The sequence below is a fragment of the Tachysurus fulvidraco genome, chromosome 22, assembly GCF_022655615.1.
Source record: "Tachysurus fulvidraco isolate hzauxx_2018 chromosome 22, HZAU_PFXX_2.0, whole genome shotgun sequence".
NCBI lineage: Eukaryota > Metazoa > Chordata > Actinopteri > Siluriformes > Bagridae > Tachysurus > Tachysurus fulvidraco.
In genome coordinates this window covers 10,955,506-10,976,507 of record NC_062539.1, presented here as the reverse complement: position 1 = coordinate 10,976,507, position 21,002 = coordinate 10,955,506, and the positions used below count along the sequence as shown (strand labels likewise).

The following is a 21,002-nucleotide window of genomic DNA, read 5'->3' as shown; positions in this document are numbered from 1 at the left end:
ATTATTTTAATAGAAAACTGATCATCGGGTAGAAAATTCAGACCATTATTTTAATAGCAAACAATTTCATAGATAATGCTGTAGATAATATTTCTGTTTTTGATCAGACTGTTTTACTCCTCTTTGAGAGACTGACTTAATTTCACTGATTTCTTCTTCAAAATTATTAACCTACATACTGGATCCCTTACCCACATGTTTCTTTAAACAGATATTACCAGTAGCTACCCAACCAATTCTAAAGATAATAAATTCTTCCCATAGCACTGGCTATGTGCCAAATCTTTTATGCTAGCGGATATCAAACCTTTGATTAAAAAACCTGACCTTGACCCAAGCCACCTGTCCAACTACAGGCCAATATCAAACCTCGCCTTTATCTACAAGATCCTAGAAGTTGTAGTACAGCAGTTCTGCTCATACCTATATAGGAATAACAGTCCTGAAATGTACCAGTCAGGATTTAGGCCTCATCATAGCACAGAGTCAACACTGGTTTAAGATGTAAATTACCTGTTACTGGTCTCTGATCAGGGTTTTGTCTCTTTGCTGGTGTTGCTTGACCTTAGTGCAGCTTTTAATACCATTGACAATACCACTCACAATGCTATTTTACTTGAGAGGCTAGAAAATGTTGTTTATGTTAAATGTACAGCTTTCTCCTGGCTCATGTCTTATCTGATGGATCGCTATCAGTTTGTAGATCTAAATGGTGACTACTCTAAACAAACTAAGGTAATGTTTCCGCAAGGTTTTAGGCCCATTGCTTTTCTCCCTATATATGCTACCCCTTAGTGCAATTATTTGTAAACATGGTACTAGCTTCCACTGTTATGCTGATGACATGCAACTATATGTTTCAGCTGTCAGATGTGAGTCACCAGCTTAATAAGATAATAAATTCTTTAATAACACTATAAATTAGAGCGAGGTCCAGTAATGCATGCATGCATATTATTTGTGTGTATTTTCTAACTTCCTTTAAGTCTCTTGAAATAAAAAGGCAGAAAATAAAATGCCACGTCATAAAATCAAGAAAACTAGTACTGAACATTTATGAATTAGAATTGGGTGTGCTTAAATTCATAAACGTTCATTCGAATGACTGAGTGGTGCTTAGATGGACAAACACGTAGTACTGAGGAAAGGAGGAAAAAGTTTGGTACTGAACAGGATGAAAAACGTCACCAGACTGCATTTCGGTGTGGGACGCATGCGCAGGCAACTCCTACTTTTCCAGACTAGTGCGGCAGGCGAACCGCACAGACCGGGAGAGAGAGAGAGAGAGAGAGAGAGAGAGAGAGAGAGAGAGAGAGAGAGAGAACACGAACGCATTTGGGAGGGCACAGCCTTAAACTTACAGAATAGTGATATGCGCTAAAGTTACACGCGGCAATGGTAGTAAATGTCCTTAAGGCGCACTGACACTCAATGATGGCAGAATTTTGCGTGTCTCGCTGCGCTTGAGCCTCTGCCGCAGCCACAGGATAATGTCGGAAAAGGGCTGAAAACTACCGCAGATCTCTGCGTTTAGTCGCTGGATCGATTTCGGCCCACGATAGAGAAACGCCGGTATGGATTTGGAATGGTCCGATATTCAGAAGTCTGGATTGTAGAGCTCGAACAGCGCGCAGTTATTTTTGGTAGGCGATTTGCGCATTGACAGAAATGCCATCAGCCGGGTTTTTTCCCTAGTTTCCGCTCTTATCCTTCTGGAAGTCGTGATGGAAGACGCAGGAGGCTCCAAGCAAAACAGGGGGACGTTCATCGTCCCGACCATTAAATCGTTTGACCACTACGACTTTGCGAGGGCAAAAATAGCGAGCAGTTTGACGTGGCTTGTGGCCAAAGCCTTTGGTTCAGGTAGGTGTCACTTCGTAGTATTTCTACAAGTTTCTAGGCCTGCGTTGGATGTTAAATAAAATCGTTTTGATAAGCAATAACTAAGTTAACTGAATTTTCTAAATAGTTTGTCATTAGTATTATTGTATGTTGATGTAAAACAGCATTATGGTGTTCAGAACGTGGCCTTGTCTTTAACACAGGGACTGTTATTATACGACAAACCAAACCTCTACTTTGGAAACAGTGTACAGGCTTAAACTAACCTTATTTGTGAGTAGTGTATATTCACCCCAACATTGGTGGGGACACAAATAAAACATCGTCACATTGTCAAAAAACTTTCACCTGATTCGAACAATATTTAAAACAGTGCTTATGATGTCATAACCTTATTTATGAAGGTTACACAGGTCAAAAACAACAAATATACAATAGGTCTATTTTATTTTGCTTGATTGTAATTATTATACCCTTTTTGATTGCAGTAAGAATTCTGGCAGGGCAAGTAAAAAACTGAACCAGCAGATTTCCTCCAGAACTGCTCCAGGAAAATTAACACATTAATTCGCAGAACACAAGGAATAAATTTTGGAATGAAAAAAAAAAACGTGTGCAGACTTTACTTTACATACAAACACGTGTGTGTGTGTGTGTGTGTGTATATATATATATATATATATGTGTGTGTGTGTGTGTGTGTATAGATAGATAGAGAGAGAGAGAGGTAACTAGCCACATCATAAAAACAGACAGCTTAATATGTACTGTACTGTTGCTTGAACAATACATGTCTACGTCTGTCATTACCAGATATAAACTGCTGGCATATTTGTTTCACATCAATTCTGTCCAGTTTATTCTTTCAATGACATTTACAGCATTTGGCAGATGCCCTTATCCAGAGCGACTTGCATTATCTCATTTTCTTATACAGCTGAGCAATTGAGGCTTAAGGGCCTTGCTCAGGGGCCCAACAGTGGCAGCTTAGTGGACCTGGGATCGAACTCACAAAAGTCAGTCTCACTTGTTCAGTCTCACTTGTCATATTTCTGTGCAATTTTTTTAGTCTTCTGAGAGCACTAAAACTAATCTGGCTAAAAGCAACCTGATCAGGGTTATAACGTGATCAAACAGGCCTCTCAATTCAAATGACATTCCTTTAAGGATATTAGCCACTTTAGTACTTGATCTAAAAGTGTTTCAGGACCAAAACATGGCTAGCTGGACTTATTGTCCATATTCAGTTCTGAATACTGATCAACAATGACACTTACTTCCCCAGTCAGTAGAGTTTCTTCTATCTTCTGCAGAACATCTAGATCTGGTTGACTAAACCTGACCCTAAGCTGCACATCAACAATGTCTAGAATTTTATAGAACTTTGAAAGGACAGGTGACAGGACAGACTCGCCTATATCAGTACTATCGGTATTCTATAATATAGTCCTTCACACAGAGCTTTGGCGCTTCATACAACCGAATAATAGCTGCAGCCCACGTTACACCTTACAAAAAATGCAAGGCCAATCATAAAGTGACGTAGGTTATAGAGGCGGGACATAAGAAAGGCAAAGCCAATCCTATTAGAGAAGTGAGTTACAGAGGCGGGACTCTGCAGAGATTTATTAACCGTTTGTGTGCCACAAATTGCGCCTTTTTTTTTTTTTTTACAGAACGCGGTTGTGATTTTTTTTTTTAATCTCATTTAAATGATAGATAAATGTAAAATAAAATAATAAGTAAAAAAACGCAAGACACATACAGACACCAGTATTAATATATACTTGAATTGTTTGGATGAATTACATTTACAGCATTTAGCAGACACTCTTATCCAGAGTGACTTACATTTTTTTTATTTCAGTTTATACACCTGAGCAACTGAGGGTTAAGGGCCTTGATTTATTTTTTTTAATTATTATTGTTATGGACAATTCAGTGTTCTCTGGACATGTCCCTACCCAAATTGACCGCCCCTTGATTCACATTCTCTTTATTAAATTGACGGATAAACTGAACCTAAATCAGTATGAATCTCTGATGCAACATGAGAAACCTGCATCACAGCAAAGGTTTTGTTCTACATGTTGACAGCTGCAATCACAATTCCATTACTGGACTTGTTTACAGATACCTGACCATCAGAACCATATGTGCAGAACCATATGTGCTGTTGTCAGAAAGTTGACACACAATTGTATAGGGCGTTGTTGTATACAGTAACATTAAAATTTCTGTTGTCACCGGAGCTAATGAGCCCAGACCTGTACCAGCATGACATGCTTTTGTGAACAATATCAGGTCCATAATGATTTGGTCGGTTTGGAAGAACTCATCTCAACCCTCACCTCAACCACACTGAACACCTTTAGGATGAACTGGTCTACTGAATCGTATACACACCATGTGATATTGTGTCTTGTGGTGAAGCCCAGAATGCTACAACACAGTGGTCTGGTGGAGTGTGCTAAAAAAGGAAGGACTTTGGTCACTGTAGGTTGGAGTGAGATCATTTCAGGGGCTGCCTGTTTGTTCTATCAGACTCTTCACTGACAGAAGTAAAATTGAAGCATTTTTGAGTTAGGTATTTTAGACAGTGGCTTAGACACATGGTCATGTTAACATTATTTTGGCTTGAAACATAAATATTAACTTGAGACTCGTAAGATTTGAAAATTTGATTGACAGGATTTTTTGTGTGTTTGGGATGTTTTTTTTTGTACTGAAACTCATTCTACAAATTTCCTAAACAGAACATATAAAGAAAATAAGTTAATAAGGAAACTGAAAAGTTGTATGATTTCCGTGGTCTTTAATTTTTGGTGATTCCTGTTAGAATGACCACATGAGCATAATTACTGTATGCTGCTTACTGTTGAGACGGACAAACACAGGAAGTGTAACCTTTATTGGAAACTTCGGTGTCTCCATACTTCTAAGAAACTAGTGTACTAGCCACATAAGCTGGATTTTGTATTTTTCTCAATGCTATCCAATGGGTGTTTCCCCAATTTAGTATCAGTTTTACATTAGCAAGCTTGTCCATGGTTGAAAAATGCGGCATGGTATTTTTTTCCTGTAGAGATGCAGTGATGTGTTCAAGATTAGGGTAAGCATGCACGTGACTAAAGACAGAGCAACAATTGACTGGTCTGAACAAAGCATGGACACGAATTCAAGACTACTGTCTGCTGGCTCATGAAAATGAGTTATTCTGATTATATAATGGAGACAGAAAATTATGCTATTCTACTGTGCAAGGCTATACTGTAACAAGGATGAAAATTACACAGCCTAGCAGTTTAATAGCCACTTTACACTTATTACCTACCTTTTTACAAAACATTACAATAGTAAATACATGCTGGTGTGTGTTTTATTTTTTAAATCATAGTAATTCATCTTATTCAGATTTCTCATGAGGAACAGATCCAAACTCTAGGTGATGAGATTTTTAGCTTTCCACTGACTGAAAAGCTTCAGGCTGACTCTTTTTGTACTTGCGGAAAGAGTGGTTTCCTGTCTCTCCTCTCCCTTGTCAGACACACACAAAATGGAAACACTTTTAAGGAGCATGTTTGGAAAATTGCGTGTGTTTCTCTGTAGCTGGTGTTTTTTGGGACAGTCTTTTTTATAGTTTGGCAATAGGTGTTTTTCCCTCCTAAGGAATTATATGAAAAATTCACAGCATGATTGCTATACAGTTTTTGGTGTAAGATATTTGTTAAATGGCATTTACAAGTTCACACCCAAACACGTATTCATTAGGTCAACTATTAGAATAAGTTTAACAAACATGGTTAGTGGATTGTCCCTAGACTTAGCAATACTACTTTTAATTTTTTTTTCTTCATCCTGTAGGGCATGTAACATACATTCAAACAATGATTTGTTGGATTTACATGAAAAAGTAGTCAAGTGGTTCCACGCAAGTACTGTAGGTTGAGTAGTTTTATACAATTAACAATTGAGTAGTGTAACAATTAAGTGAACAAAAGGAGTTTCAGGCAAAGTTGACAACTTTTTTGAGTAAAACCAAACCATTCAGATTTGTCACAATTACACATTAGTTATATGTAAATTTTACTTAATAATTTTATGTTACATTTACGAACGTTCAACACGTAAGGTGAACGCATGTTTTATAGATTTTATTTACTTCAAGTTGCCCACTTGTAGAGCTAATAGTTTAATAATCTCACGCATATTTCCAAAAGATTTGCAATGTCTAGAACCAAAATGATTTTTTGCAAAAAGTTCTTCACATTCAAAATAACTTGGATTTGAGTGCTTGCACTTCCTCTGATAGTCAAAAAACAATCAATTACAAAAAATGTTTCTGAATGACCTTAAATGTATACCTAAGTTTTGGTGGATAATTTAGGTTGAAAGCATATTCAAGACCAGCAGCATGCCACTGCAAAGAGTACACTTGGTAACTTGCTGAGCACCTTGATGACAGGATTATTCTAATGTCCATTGGGACATCTACAGTATGGCTTCTTCACAGTCACGTTTCAGTGAAATGATCCTAGTGATCTCATTGTGGAGGTTCTGTGTCTTGAGACAAAACATTGCTAACCTCATTTTTGACACTTTCAACATGCAAAATACTTGAGTTTGACCAAATTTCTACTGCTCATTCATATAGAAATCTTGCAGAAAAAGTGACATCCAAATAAATATTTACAATCTACATTCACTTTGGGTACAAGATAAACTGTGTAAAAGGATCAATTAGATAAAATATATATTATATACCAAAAATATTCCTTTACTACCTTGTGTGGATTTTTCATGAGGTATATACAGACTTTGGAAGACACAATCATGTTTGACTTCAGTGCTGTCATTCTGTAAATAACAAATGAAAAAAACTTAAACACATGAATTTTATTTGAATTTATGTGAATATGCAGAGGCATTCCATGACTTGAAAGTGTACGAGCAGTGAATGTATGTGAATGGGTAGTTCTGTCATTGTTCATGTGATGCAGTCAAAACTGCTTTAAAAGCACTTATCTGCTTGGCACAAATACACACTATGTCACCAAAAGACTTTTACAAACTTTACATTTCCACAATATTTACCTTATTTAAAACAAAGAACAAAGAAAATATCACCCATAAAAAAGCTCAGGAACACAGGAAGCAGATACAGAAGTTGAATGAATGAGGAGGGAATTTAAGATTTAAGATCAGGTGGTCATTAATGGGCTCGCTAATGTTTGGTGATCTTGTATCCTTGGGAGATGAGTAGAAATGGCCCACGCCAATTATATACACTAATTGTTGTAGTGTGCCCTTTTACCCTGTAAATTTTTGCAGCTTGTTTCACTCCTCATTTTCAGATATTTTTATATAGTGTAGTTCCATGTAGCATTTTAACTAATATGTAAGTAATAATATGCTCTGGACCATGCTGTTAGACAAAATAGTAATACATGCCCAGGGGGTTGTGATCAGTATGTTACGGAGTGTGTTATTCCACTTCATGTTACTTAACACATGGTTATATTATGATTTGTTTTGGGAAAACAAAAATATTAACAAGACTGATCCTGAAGATTTGATTATTGACATAATGATTTTTCAGTGTGTTTGGGATGATGTTGTTTTTTTGTACTGAAACATTTCACGAATTTCCAATACAGAACATTTAAAGAAAACTGAAATGTTGTACCTTCTCTGTGGTCTTTTATTTTTGGTTATGTATCCTGTTAGAATGACCACATGAGCTACTGACCTTTGATGAGGACAAACACAGGAAGTCTTAACCTTTATTGGTACCGACAGTGTCTCTATACTTCTAACTAAGAAGATAGTGTACTAGCCACATAAGCAATATATATTTGGCTTAATGCTATTCAGTGTGTGTTGGCCAGTTTAGCATCAGTTTTGCATTAGCACTTTGGAAGTGGCTGAAAGATGCAGCATAACATATTTTTTTCTGCAGACAAAAAACAGGGATGAATGTTTGTTACACGAATGTGGGCTTAGGATGTGTTTAAGATTAGGCCAAGTATGCGTATGAACTCAAAACAAAGCAACAGTTGAGTGGTCTACTTAAAGCACGGACATGGATTTAAGACTACTGCCTGATGGCTGTTGGAATGGAATTTTTGATTATATAATGGAGACAGAAAACTAAGAACTGCCACTGACAAGCAAAGCAGTGTGTAACCCGCTAATGAAAGGAAGGGACAATCACTTTTTACACAGGTGGATTACATGCTAATAAATACATAAAATGTTTAACACGTCATGTTTTTCTCTCAGGGTGCCTTTTATCCATTATTAGGCTTTGGTTATATAATGTTATTCAGAAATTTGTGTAAATTACTTACAGTGAATGCAACATTATCACTCCATCAAATGATGTGGTTGAGCTGTTATTTATGTTAATGGCCGAGAGCTTAAAGAGCTTCATTCATTCATTCATTCATTCATTCATTTTCTACCGCTTATCTGAACTTCTCGGGTCACGGGGAGCCTGTGCCTATCTCAGGCGTCATCAGGCATCAAGGCAAGATACACCCTGGACGGAGTGCCAATCCATCGCAGGGAGGTGACAGCAATTATATGCATTAAAAAGTGCAAGTATACACAATTATATCGAAGTAAAAAGTCTTAAAGGCAGAAAGCCCTCAATTTGTTTGGCAAATGGGCAGCACAGCAGACAACACTGAGGAGTTGGTGCATAAAAAAGAATTATTATCAGCATTGGTTATATGGAACTGCTGATTTTTGCACAATGGACACAGCACAAACACTGGTTTATTGCAAAGCAAGATAGAAATGTAAGAAAGAAAGAAAAGGAAACAATTAATTTATTTAACCACCAAGAGAGAATCCCAAACAGCATGCCTAAAGACAGTGTAAACAACGTCTCGGAAATAGGCAATACTTATGAGAAAGGACATTGCTGATGCTCTTATAGTTGTACCTAAGTGGGAAACTAGACTTTCCAAGTTGCAAATATTTTTCTAACACCAAGCTTCTTCCATCTTGCAAGGAATGGACAATCACTTTTTACACACACAAAAAAATAAAGAATGCACTGGTCAACTCAGGAATGGTAAAAAGCACAGATGATCATGGAAACCATCTGGGGTTGTTGATCATTTACTGGTGAATCAAAACACCTTTATATTAGTTAACCACATCAAGAACACCCTCCAGGTGGTAAGCACATCTTTGTCAAAGTCACCAATGAAGATGAAGCTGTTGTGGTCAGCTGCCGGCACAACAGCTCTGACTAGGCTTTTTTCCCCTTCCTTTTTTGTCCCTCCCTTCTCTCATTTCTGTTGGTTAACAATCCACTCACCTACAGCTGTTTCTAAACCTGGACTCGGAGAGTGATCCTGAGAATTCAGCACAAAGCATGACAGGAACTACCAACCACTTATGATCAATTGGACCCCAGTGGGCGAGTGGACCATTTCCGGTAACTAGTTGTTCACATCATGCAGAACTTGTCATGGTCCTGCCATATCAACACCCTGATAAAGAAGGCCCGGCAGCAGCCTTACCATCTCAAATGCTTACAGGACTTTAAACTACCCTATCAGGTGCTAAGGACATTTTACACCTGTACTATTGAGAACATTCTAAAGGAAAGCATTGCAGCCTAGTTTGGGAACAGCACCAAGCAGGAGAGGTGAACTCTTCAGAGGGTGGTGCAATAGGTGAGCATACCATCTGCATTGAGCTCCCTGATCTTCAGTCCATCTACCGCAAGTGGTGCAGACCAAGGCCAGGGAGATAGTGAAGGACCTCAGCCATGCTTCTCTGTTGCAGTCAGGAAAGATCTTTGTTTATAATGATACTATATCAGCCATGGCCACAGTGGCAAATCAAATTATGCTTCCTATAACCACCAAACTACTAACCCTTTACTGTATAACACTAGGGAATGTCTCTGTATTGTGGAGCATCTTTGCAATTTTGGTAATGTAGTATAAGCTGTGCTGCAATATATAATGACTTACACAATTATTATTATAGCTACCAAAATAAGGTTTTTACTATTAAATAAAATACTATGATACTAATCCCACTGTATTGTTATTGCTGTTGCTATCTCACTGTATCATGGGTTTGCAATCCTTCCAGGAGATTTTTCAAACATAATTTATGGAATATTTAAAAAAATTAATTCTCCTTTAATTTAGGTTTTTAATACATCACATTTTACCAATCCACACCACTGACCTGTCATTAATTTTCATCAATTAAATAATTTACATTTACAGCATTTGGCACACGCCCTTATACAGAGCGACGACACAAGTGCTTAAAATAATCAAATGACCTTTACTGGATTCTGGTAGCATGCACAGCTACGGGTATTTTGTCACTGCCATTGTATCAAACTAAAAAAAATAGAAAGTAATTAGAATTCTTATCTGTGCTCTTACCTCATGTAACCTATTTTCTTTAAACAACAAAATTTTAAATTTGCTGTTCCATCTAAAAATCTGAATGTGTATCTGTCTCTGACCTGTTTATATTCTTTTTTCTGTTTGTGCATAGATTGTATTCCAGTGGAGCTTGAGAAGCCATTCTATAAGGACCAGTATGATCAGGAGCACTTGAAACCTCCGGTGGTATCGCTACTTCTGTCAGCCGAGCTCTACTGTAGGGCTGGCAGCCTTATTCTACGTAGCGATGCTGCTAGACCCCTCTTGGGTCATAACGGTGTCATCCAGGCCCTGGCTCAGAAAGGCCTGTATGTAACTGACCTGGAAAGACTCGTCACTGAGAGAGACCTTTGCAAAACACCAATCCAGATGGTGAGATCTCTTTTCTTTTCTTAGAAATAATGAGAATTCATAAGCAGCTTAAGCTCAAAAACTTCAGAAAAATGTATATCCGATAAGCAAATGCAATTAATTCATACATTTAAATATATACCAACAAATTAAACAATAAATATATACATAGAACATATGAATAACAAAAACCCTTCCAGCAAACAATACATGAATTAATGTCATTGAGATTCAGTTCTTTAACCCAGATGGGGAAATGGAAGTTTATTGGAGATGTCACATAGCTGAGTGATAATGAAGACGTAGATGAGAAGATGGTACTAGAGGATGTCTGTTTAGTGCCAAGATTCCAGAAGAACACTGCTACAAATGACAGTTCAAAAAGAAAAAGAAAAAATATGATAATCCACTACAACAAAATCCAGAAGTACACAAGATAGGCCAATGCGTAATGAGCACGCCACACACTCAAACACTCCACAGGCTACTTTAACTACTAAATCCCTTTTTATGAACAAGGTAGTCCAGGGAGTTCATCTTTTCTGCACAGTTTTGCATTTGTCAGGGTCAGCTAGAAATACATAGTTCACTGGCTCTAATTTTTTCTTAACCCTTGCTGGATCTCTATCGTAATTTTTTTTTTGTTTGGCTTGAGCTTGTCCCAGGTCCTTGACAATAGTTAATAGCACGCTTTGTTTATCTAAAATTGGATAGGCAGAGTGGTTAGGGTCTGGGGGTCTCTGAAAAGCCCGCTCCATGGGGCCCCTTAAGTTTCCATCCAAGTGCAACTTCAGCTGGACTGAAACCAATGCTCTCATGATAGGCCGAATTTATGGCATACCTGAAATTAGGTATCCATTTGTTCCAGAATCTGTGATGGGTTCCTCAGAAGCACTGAGGTTAGTCTAGGGATGATGAGAAATGGTTAACTTTTGTATATATAAATGTTAATTTATACAGTGGTGTGAAAGTCTTTGCTCCTTCATGATTTTTTTTGTATATATACTTTTGTATATATAAATGTTTTGTTTACTTGTGTTAGCTTTGACTAATGTTTAAATTTGTTTGATGATCTGAAACATTAAAGTGTGAAAAAAGTGCAAAAAATTTAAAAATCAGGAAGGGGCTAACACTTTTTCACACCACTATATACAAATAGACATGTGAGAAATTAGGACACCTCGTGAAAGCCTGTGTTTTTTTTTATATTTAAACACATGGGAATTTTAATATATTAGTAATACAGGGTTGTCAAGTGTCACGCATTAAGAGTGACAGTCACGCATTTGGGTATTTTGTCACGCTCTGCCGCCACACATCGTTTGTCTCTCGCAGAAAAACTTTTTGACTATTTATCAAATATTTAATTTGCCTCAGCACCAAAAATGTATCTGTCCGCACCGCTGTCTCTATGGAACTGGGCAGGAATCAAGTGCGTCACCTGGAGATCTTAGTCAAGCCTGACACTTATCAGCCAATCAAAAAAAAGAGGGTACACAATAGCCAATCAGAAAATAGCACATTCTGGGTAAGATTTAACGCAACAACCAATGAAAAACAAAAACATTAGCAAGGGTATTTTCGATGGTCGGTTTGAACAAAACCTCAACACGAAACAGCTTGTCTCTGGACGGGACATTGTTTGGAAATGTCACGCTTGCCTCTCTTCAAAACTTGAGAGCCCTGGTAATATAACTAAACAAATAAAACCAAAGAAATCTAATTTCTTGTGAGGAAAAAGTAAGAACACCCCTACATTTGTTTATACTTAAAATTGATTCATTGTATCATATTAGATGCAGATGATCAGAACGTTGTTACAGAGCATACTGTAATGAAGTAGATGTGCCTCATTTAGACCCCAGATATTTAGTTTGGTTTCTTAATTGCTGTTGTAAAGGATATAAAAAGGTCTCAGAAAATGTGTAATCAGCCTGTCTGAAAATCATTTGCAAGTGGAAAACATTTAAAACAACTGCCAACATGGCTAGGTCAGGCCATCCAAACGAATTCACCCCAATTGCAAGATGCTTAAAGAAGTCTTCAAAGACCTACTGCAAGCTCTTGCTACAGTTTACATATTGTCACACTGCATGAATCTATAATCAGAAAGAGACAGAAACAGAGGTAGATGGCTACAAGGAATGTCTCATTGAGGTTATTTAAGCCTCAAGGGGGAAATACTATCTATTAGGGTGTCCTAACTTTTTTCAAAATTAGTTAAATACTCATATTGCTGTTTTCTGTTGTTTAATAAATAAAAAGTTCTTTTTGTTTTTGTTGTTTACAAGCAGTTACATCACTTTCTTCTACTGTTACAAATTAAAACAAGATCAGAATTTGGCATGTGAGTGAGTGCCTACGTGTGTGTACCTGCTTGTGTGTGTCAGCTATCGCTTTCTGGGCAGAGAAATTCAGTCATAAAAAAGACCACATAATTTAGCCTGCCAGTTCACAGACACATAGTTTGCGTAAACTTTCAAAAAGACATGTATGCATGTGTATGTGTATCCATATTCCATACTTAAATTTTGTGGCAGTTTATGCAGTTTGTTTGCACAAGAAGCATGGTGTAGGCAGATGACTTGATTTTCTCAGTTACACACTCATTTAAATGTGTTCTAAACTAAACAAGACATGCCAGTATTTATTCCAGATCATTTTTACAATTTGCAGAGAGAAGCTCAACTGTACTCCATTGGCTTCATGATCTCATTATGGCATAGGTTATGCTATATGTGTACGGAACATACACGTTCATGTGTGGCTCTTTGGAACATGTATGTGTGCCTCCCACCGCAATATGATTGCGGGTTGGGTCTGAAAGCGAGAGCAGATTCACAGAGGACACAATCTCCACTTTCTTTTCTACATATTACTGTTGGCACCTAAAGAGCTTCAAGATAGATGGGAAAATGAGGCGACCAATTTCTGTTTTAACTTTTGCACCTCTACTCATCTGCTTTATTTAGTAGCGTATCTCCCATCTGATTTTCACTAATTGCTGGAAATCAGAACAAAGGGTGTGTGTTTTTATGTACACAAAAGGAAAAAGAAATGCTTCTTTCTTTAAAAGAAGAAAGAAAATATATGAATAGCAAAATAAAATTAGCACAATGATAACAATGGAGTTTTGGGTCTATTCAGTGTTAGTTTGAATAGTGTGTTTTCAAAAGACTTGACTGCTTGTTAAAATGCAGCTGCGATGGAATCAATATTGCTAAGGTCAGTTTCCTTTGAATTATCTTTAAAATCAGACTATTGCATCTAAATGTGCCATGATTGTTTAGCTTTGTTATTGTTGCCTGGAGAAAACCACTTTTACCCCTACAAAGTGCATTATTTTTCTACATGCACTGGTGTGTGTTATTCCTCTTATACCACAGACGTTGTACAAAATATTACTCTGTTATTGTAGTAGTTCATAGTTCTCTCATCAGTTCTTTCACTATCTCGCTCCCTCTCTCGGTCTCGCTCTTTCTCTCTCAAAAATCCATTCATTATTATGATTCCGTTGCTTATTTTATTAAAATAATGTGGCACAAATTCCCATTAATGCATGTCTAACATATTATATTTTGACACTCATAATTCTTTAAAGACTCACTTAACAGTATCACAATACTGTAAAAATAAATTAGGCCCACTTATTGGGCATCTCTTTAACTATATAAAATCTTCACAACACATAAACACATAAAAACACATCAAGGTTAGGATGTTTAAGGGTGAGAATATTCCATTTTCCAATTAAAACACTTAGATGAAATAATTTTTTTTGTTTTAAACATGCAGTCATTGTATCATAATTAACTTTTGTAGTAATATTTCTAAACCCTCAAGTCTGTTTTGCTTAAAAGCAGTATTACCATGATAAATAAAACCTGAATGTAAGCTTGCAGGTAAGTTTACTTGCCTTCAATTTATTTATTTAATTAGATTTTCTTTTATTTTTGAATACACATCTCTTTTTAAAAGTTATTTTGAAGCATAAACCTTATAAGGTATTCCTGTCAGTGGTGAGTGCTTCAGTAATGTGAGCTGTGAGATGTATGGATTTTATGGAGGATTCGATGTGAATGTCTTTGCTTTTACTGTTTTTATGTGGTCTGGATGTCCTCACAAAGGCACTGGGAATATCAGAGAATGTAGGAACATTGTTGGGTACTTGTTAAACTAAAAAAGATAAAAGGCATCCTTTGTTTGGTTTGCCTTTGATATAGGAGCATGTGCTGGAACTGCATAGTTATATGTAAAATAAAATTGTATTATGGATTTGTGTGTATGTCTTTGCTATTTTTCACAGTTTCCTGGTACTCACAAACTATAACCAGGGTTCCCATCCTAGCAGCAAGGGTCTGCTTGTTGAACGTATTTGTCTTCATATGTTTCATTGTGTAAACATACTGTATTGTTACTAGGAGTCATTTAAATGAATAGAATACAGTACATGCTATTGCAGTCTATTTTGCTATCGTGACTTACATATATATATATATCACACACACACAGTAAGTAAAGTAAATTATATTTATATACATATTATATATAATATGCTAAAATTAGTATATTATAATATACTCGTTATACTTATTAATATAATTCTTATAGATTGACTCTCACATTGAGGTTTATACTTATATAGAATATGAGTTATATGGAATGACTCATGAAATTCCTGGTTGAGTTGTCAACTTCTCTTGTGTGTGGAAGGGGAGAGTTAATTTCTAGTTCAGAAAAATTCAGCAAAGCCCCTTGCACAACAGTATTGCAGACTGCATTGTTAAATATATAAATAATATATATAAATATTTAGCTTTAGTAACCAGTATAAAGATCACAATTTCAGCTGGCTTTTAAAAAATATGTGCATCGTTCAAATTTGAAAAGGATATTTTTGTCTGTACAAAACATATTGTCTTGAATCTTCTTCTGGCACCGGTACTTAATGCACATGAATATTGTAGCTCAGATTTAATTTCATGTCCTGTCTCTTCTCCTTATGTTACCAGTGGTTGTTGCCCTAATGTGTCACGGTTCTCAGTTCGCTTTTTAATTTGTTTATATGCAATATAAACTCTTGTGTGTCTCAAGTTCATGTGAGGTATTTGTTCAGTTTACTGTACTGACAATACCATCCATAGGTTCATTGTTTTGATTCCCTGGTTTTGACTTTAAGATTTTGCTTAATGTTTTTGACTGTTTGCTCATTTTTTTTGTATTGTGAGTAAAGATTCTCAATCTGCATTTTCTTCTGCTCCTTTGATTTTCTTAAGTGAGTGACGTGAAATACGGATAAGTATGGTGACCCGTACTCAGAATTTGTTCTCTGCATTTAACCCATCCAAAGTGCGCACACATAGCAGTGAACACACACACACCATAAACACACACCCGGAGCAGTGGGCAGCCATTTATAATGTGGCACCCAGGGAGCAGTTGGGGGGTTTGGTGGCTTGCTCAAGGGCACCTCAGTCGTGGTCGGCCCGAGACTCGAACCCACAACCTTAGGGTTAAGAGTCAAACTCTCTAACCATTTGGCCACGACTCCCCCCCAGCATCATAGATGCAGCAGAGTGGAGTTACACTGGGATGGCTGCACATTCACCCAGTTCTGTGCACTTCCATCTGTGATTGGACATTAAACTCCTGTCTTACATCAATGGGTCTGGAGAAGTTGGGTTAACTCGCTGAGTGAGAAGTTACTTAGTATAGGCAGTTGATATGGGACTCTTACATTTGTGGGGAAGGTGTCTGTGTTTGGCATTGGTCAAACATAAATCTGTAACTATAAACAATACTTAATAAGTGAGCTCAACAATATGTGGTCTCAGCAGCCACTTCTCTGCATTCAGTTTCATTAGAGTGGTCTGGGCTGGCAGCAGGCAGTGCTAACTTGACTTGTCCTGTATCTTATTGAATTCTATCTATCCTACGTTGTGGTGTTCAATCACCCAGTGAACTACAACATTTTTCTCGTCGAGGTGTCAGTCATATGAGCAATTGTAAACTAGGACATTTGTATTAGGGGGCTGAGCAGCTGGGTTTTCTGCCTTTTTATGTTCCTGCTACAACACAATAAGTGAGCTTGCTTTTTGTAATTGACTACCAGAAATGTAATTTTTGATAAATTGATGACTACATTTATACTGTTGTTTAACTAAAACAGACATTGTGAAAACTATTCTAACCTGTACAGGTGCTGTGCTGAATTTGTAAAAACTCACCTATGTAGATTTTGTGTGAGAATTTTTTCCCTCATACCGTTCTTACAGAGCTCCCACCTGGCGATGATTGACACTCTGATGATGGCATACACAGTGGAGATGATCAGTGTTGAGAGAGTGCTGACCTGTGTACAGAAATACTCACCTTTCTTTCCAGAGGAAGACTTCCCTTATGATGTTGAAGAAGCTGTGACCACCTGGATTAACAAGGTTAGATCCTCGACCAACCATTTGTTTACATAATTTTTAAAACATAATTTTCTAAAATCTAATTTTCTAAAATGGTTATTATTAAAGCAGTAATTTAAAAATGTGTGAATAAATATTTTATTTTGTAACTGAAAGAGCATTGGTGAAGTATTGTTCAGTGGTGCTAAGGACAGAACAGTGCTGAACACTCACTCCAACCTTGGCAAACCATTACCTTATGGACCTTGTTTCTGCACAGGGGTATTGTTTGGGCCTCTTAGTTTCTGTAAAGGGAAAGCTTTATTTGTTCATCTTTGTGGCAGCAGCTTGTGTAAAGCCCACATATGGCTTTGACAGTCAGGTGTTCCCAAACTTCTGGCCATGTAGGTTGGTGGGTAACAATGGAACTGAATTTTTTTCTCTCTAATTTTATAATAATTGCCCCTTAATTCTGTAGATTTAGATGCTTGCTTAAATACTAGAATTAAAATGGCTAATGTTTTTCCAGTATGTCCCACCCACAGTGCAGTTTTTATTGTTTGCACTAGAGCATCATTGTTATCTCTCCATGCAGATCTTGGGAGTTTTACATGTGCAATACAATATGCTTCATCTAGAAAGACTATGAGCATTCTGATACATGAATTAATGGACCAAACTGCTGCTGATCCATTATTTTAGCTTGCATTCAATGAATTTTTAGCACAACTGTCCTATCTATATCCCCCTTTAAATTTTGTAATATGCCATATAGTGAATTCTGTCATAACGAGCACTGTGTGAAAGGACATGTCAAGGGATGTGGGTTGCCTAGCATTATCCCATCCCCATAATTAAAGTACCATCAGCCAGGTCTGTAAGCTAACACAGAGAGGCTTAAAGCCAAATTCAGAGGATGTCCAAGTTGGAAAAAGGACATTTTTAGATGGTCAGTACTGAGGCCTTGGACACTGAAAATCACCTGGATATCTCCAACTGTAGACATGAACAGATAAGTGAATAACTAGTGTAGGTGTGGTCTGAATATTTCAGAGTCAGAGGTCTCAGGTATACCTGTGCATTTTATTGCAGGTTAATGAATACTTGAGAGAAACCATGGCTTATGATCAAAGAGTAGGAAACAACCTGCAGGCCAAACCTGCTGGCCAAAAGGTGAGTTTTATTTAATATGTTTAATTTTAATCTAATGGTTATAACTGGGACTAACAAAGAGACTTAGAACTTATGATTGGGGCACATACAGTACATGTTCATGATCACTGCAAAGAACTAACAGTACTAGATTGAACATACTAAACAGTAGTGCAAGTGACTAAAGAATTGTTAATAAAATATTGCAAAAATGGAATGTTATACTAACAATTTTTTATGATTGAGTGGAGGACCACCAAAGTAATTTCCTTCAGAACTAGTTGAGTATTCTTGTTTGCTTATTTTCATGACAAAATAATAGGTAGCCTATAAAAGTTCGATGCCTTGTCACACTCATCCTCTTAGAGACACACAGAAGGTAGCTATGTAGCCTTGTCACACTCATCCTCTTAGAGACACACAGAAGGTAGCTATGTAGCCTTGTCACACTCATCCTCTTAGAGACACACAGAAGGTAGCTATGTAGCCTTGTCACACTCATCCTCTTAGAGACACACAGAAGGTAGCTATGTAGCATGACAAATGTCTTTTAACAGAATAAACTGCATTAACCCACTTGCTCTCTCAAAGGATTTTAGACAGTGAAGCCATTTTGCAGTGTTTTCTATGACACGAACAGCTAGTCCGTGACCTGCATGCTGTCTATTACATCTATGCTGTTTTTTCTTTACATACACTTTGGATAAATCCTGTATCACTTTGTTTAACATTGCAAAAACCTAATGCAATACCATGTGATTTGCCCATTCAGCTACAGAATCATTAGTGAGGTCAGGAACTAATACCAGGCAAAGAGACCTGAGGTGCAGTTGAAGGTCCAATTCAACCCAAAAGTTTTGAGTAGGGTAAAGGTCAGGGCTCTGTGCAGGCCACATGAATTCTTTCACACCAACACAACCTCTTGTGCACAGGGGCATTGTCATACTGAAACATGTTTGGGCTAGGGCCCTTTTTCCAGTGAAGGCAAATTATAATACTACAGCATACAAATTCATCCTATGCAATTGTGTGCATGTGGGAATAGTGTGGGGAAGGTCCTCATACAGTATGGGTGTGATGGTCAGATGTCCACAACCCTTTGGCCATATAGTGTGTCTGAAGGCTCTTTACACCCTGCTCCCATAGAGCCACAAGCATGGCTTGACAGAACCTTCCATACCCAAAGGACTCTAATTTATCAGTCACACAGGTAACACACACATTTTCAAAAGAGTCAGCCAAGCTAACCCTAAAAAAGGTTTATGCCTTTTTCCTAGTGAGAAAGTACTGATGTAAAATATGTTTTTGGTATGGACTTGTGGGTTTATTTGCTGTTGACACATGAAACTGTAAGTGAGTGTGTTTTTAGATATGATGCTGAGATTGCTCTGCAGTTTTGAAAAATCCATTTCTGTTCCTGCCACTGCAGTTTAATAAAGAACAGTTTTCCCAGTGAGCACTGCAGTTGATCTGATGCCCACTTGACTATTCACTTCAGCCCCAGAGCATTACGTTGGCAGCAGTACTCGTATAGCAGTACAATTTACATTGATAATTCTAATATTATAATAATAATATAATATTATTTAAAAATATAATGTGGCAAACTTTTTATTATTTAAAAAAATAAAGATAATTAGGATAAGATAGGGGACCTTTTTAATTTCTCTATAGTTATCACACCATAAATGTTATAGTTCTGCTTTTGATGTGTAAAATAACAGATATCATTTTGCAACTACAGTACAACAAGGAGGACCTTGAAGCACAGTCTGCACTCTATCTCCCACAAGTGGACAACCTGCTGAAGGACAACACAGATGGCTGTGCTCTGGCAGCATTGCTGCATTTCTATTGCCCCACTGCAGTGCCCCTTGAAGGTACTGCTGCAATACATTGTATTGCAATCTTTTGCATTTCTAAAAATATTAGATGAGCTTTTCATTCAAGTCATAAGTGCAAACTCATGGTGTGATGTAGTGTAATGTAAATGCAATGTAGTGTTTGAATAATGTTGTCAATTTACACAAATATGTGTTAAAATGTTTGCATTATCTTGCTCAAACGGTAGATAAAATTTGCCTTTGTGGATGTGTTGAGAGTAAAATCAAAGTAGTTGGAGTTTCTTGGAAATTTCTGGTTAAAGCAAGGTCATTTTTAAAATTTACAGATATAATATAACTAGAGAAAGAAATGGCCATAGAATTCTCCAATTCAAAATAACAAATATACTGTTTAGATACTGTATAGATATTTTTAAACATTTTCTTTTGCATGGAATGATTTTAGCTGGAAGTGCTTTCTGAATAAAATGAGGTTTATGGCTATGTTGACTAAATTTCTCCACCCTGTATTGTGATTACATAGCAACCTTTGCTACTTGAGATGTTAGATTCATGGAGTTGCTTTGGAGTTGGTGAACGGGATTTCTCCAAATGGAAATGGATATTAGAAGTATGTGTAAACAAACAATACTGGGCAGGGTAAATGTGTAAATGTGTTTATATAAATATAAAAAGATATATTTATATATCTTTATATAACTATTATTTTATAGTGGTTTGTTATTATTATTAAGCTGGGTTTAAATTTATGATAGTAAAATGCAGAAAGTTTGTCATTTCCTAAGGTAAAATTCAAATAACATGGGCATAAATGATGGAAAAAGCAGGAATAACATGAATTTAATAAAAATAGACTTCTATGGATGTTTATTTGACACAAAATATTTAGAAACATTCAACAGAATAATTAGTCTGGATTCTGGAATTAAACTCCATAATGTCTCCAATATTATGGAACATATTTATCTAACGATTTATTTTTCCTAGCATTT

General features: G+C 36.8%; 1 protein-coding gene across 2 annotated transcripts in view; it reads left to right on the top strand.

The window, feature by feature from the left end:
- Window positions 1-1,246: 1,246 nt before the first annotated feature.
- The window catches only part of camsap2b (calmodulin regulated spectrin-associated protein family, member 2b), a 37,507-nt gene continuing 17,751 nt past the window's right edge, over window positions 1,247-21,002 (top strand). For both annotated transcript variants that reach the window (XM_047806425.1, XM_027176798.2), the window contains exons 1-5: window positions 1,247-1,863; window positions 10,381-10,640; window positions 16,895-17,056; window positions 18,107-18,187; window positions 19,911-20,046. In XM_047806425.1, coding sequence (XP_047662381.1) covers window positions 1,725-1,863; window positions 10,381-10,640; window positions 16,895-17,056; window positions 18,107-18,187; window positions 19,911-20,046 — 778 coding nt within the window. In that variant the 5' untranslated portion in view covers window positions 1,247-1,724. The remainder of the gene's footprint in view (window positions 1,864-10,380; window positions 10,641-16,894; window positions 17,057-18,106; window positions 18,188-19,910; window positions 20,047-21,002) is intronic.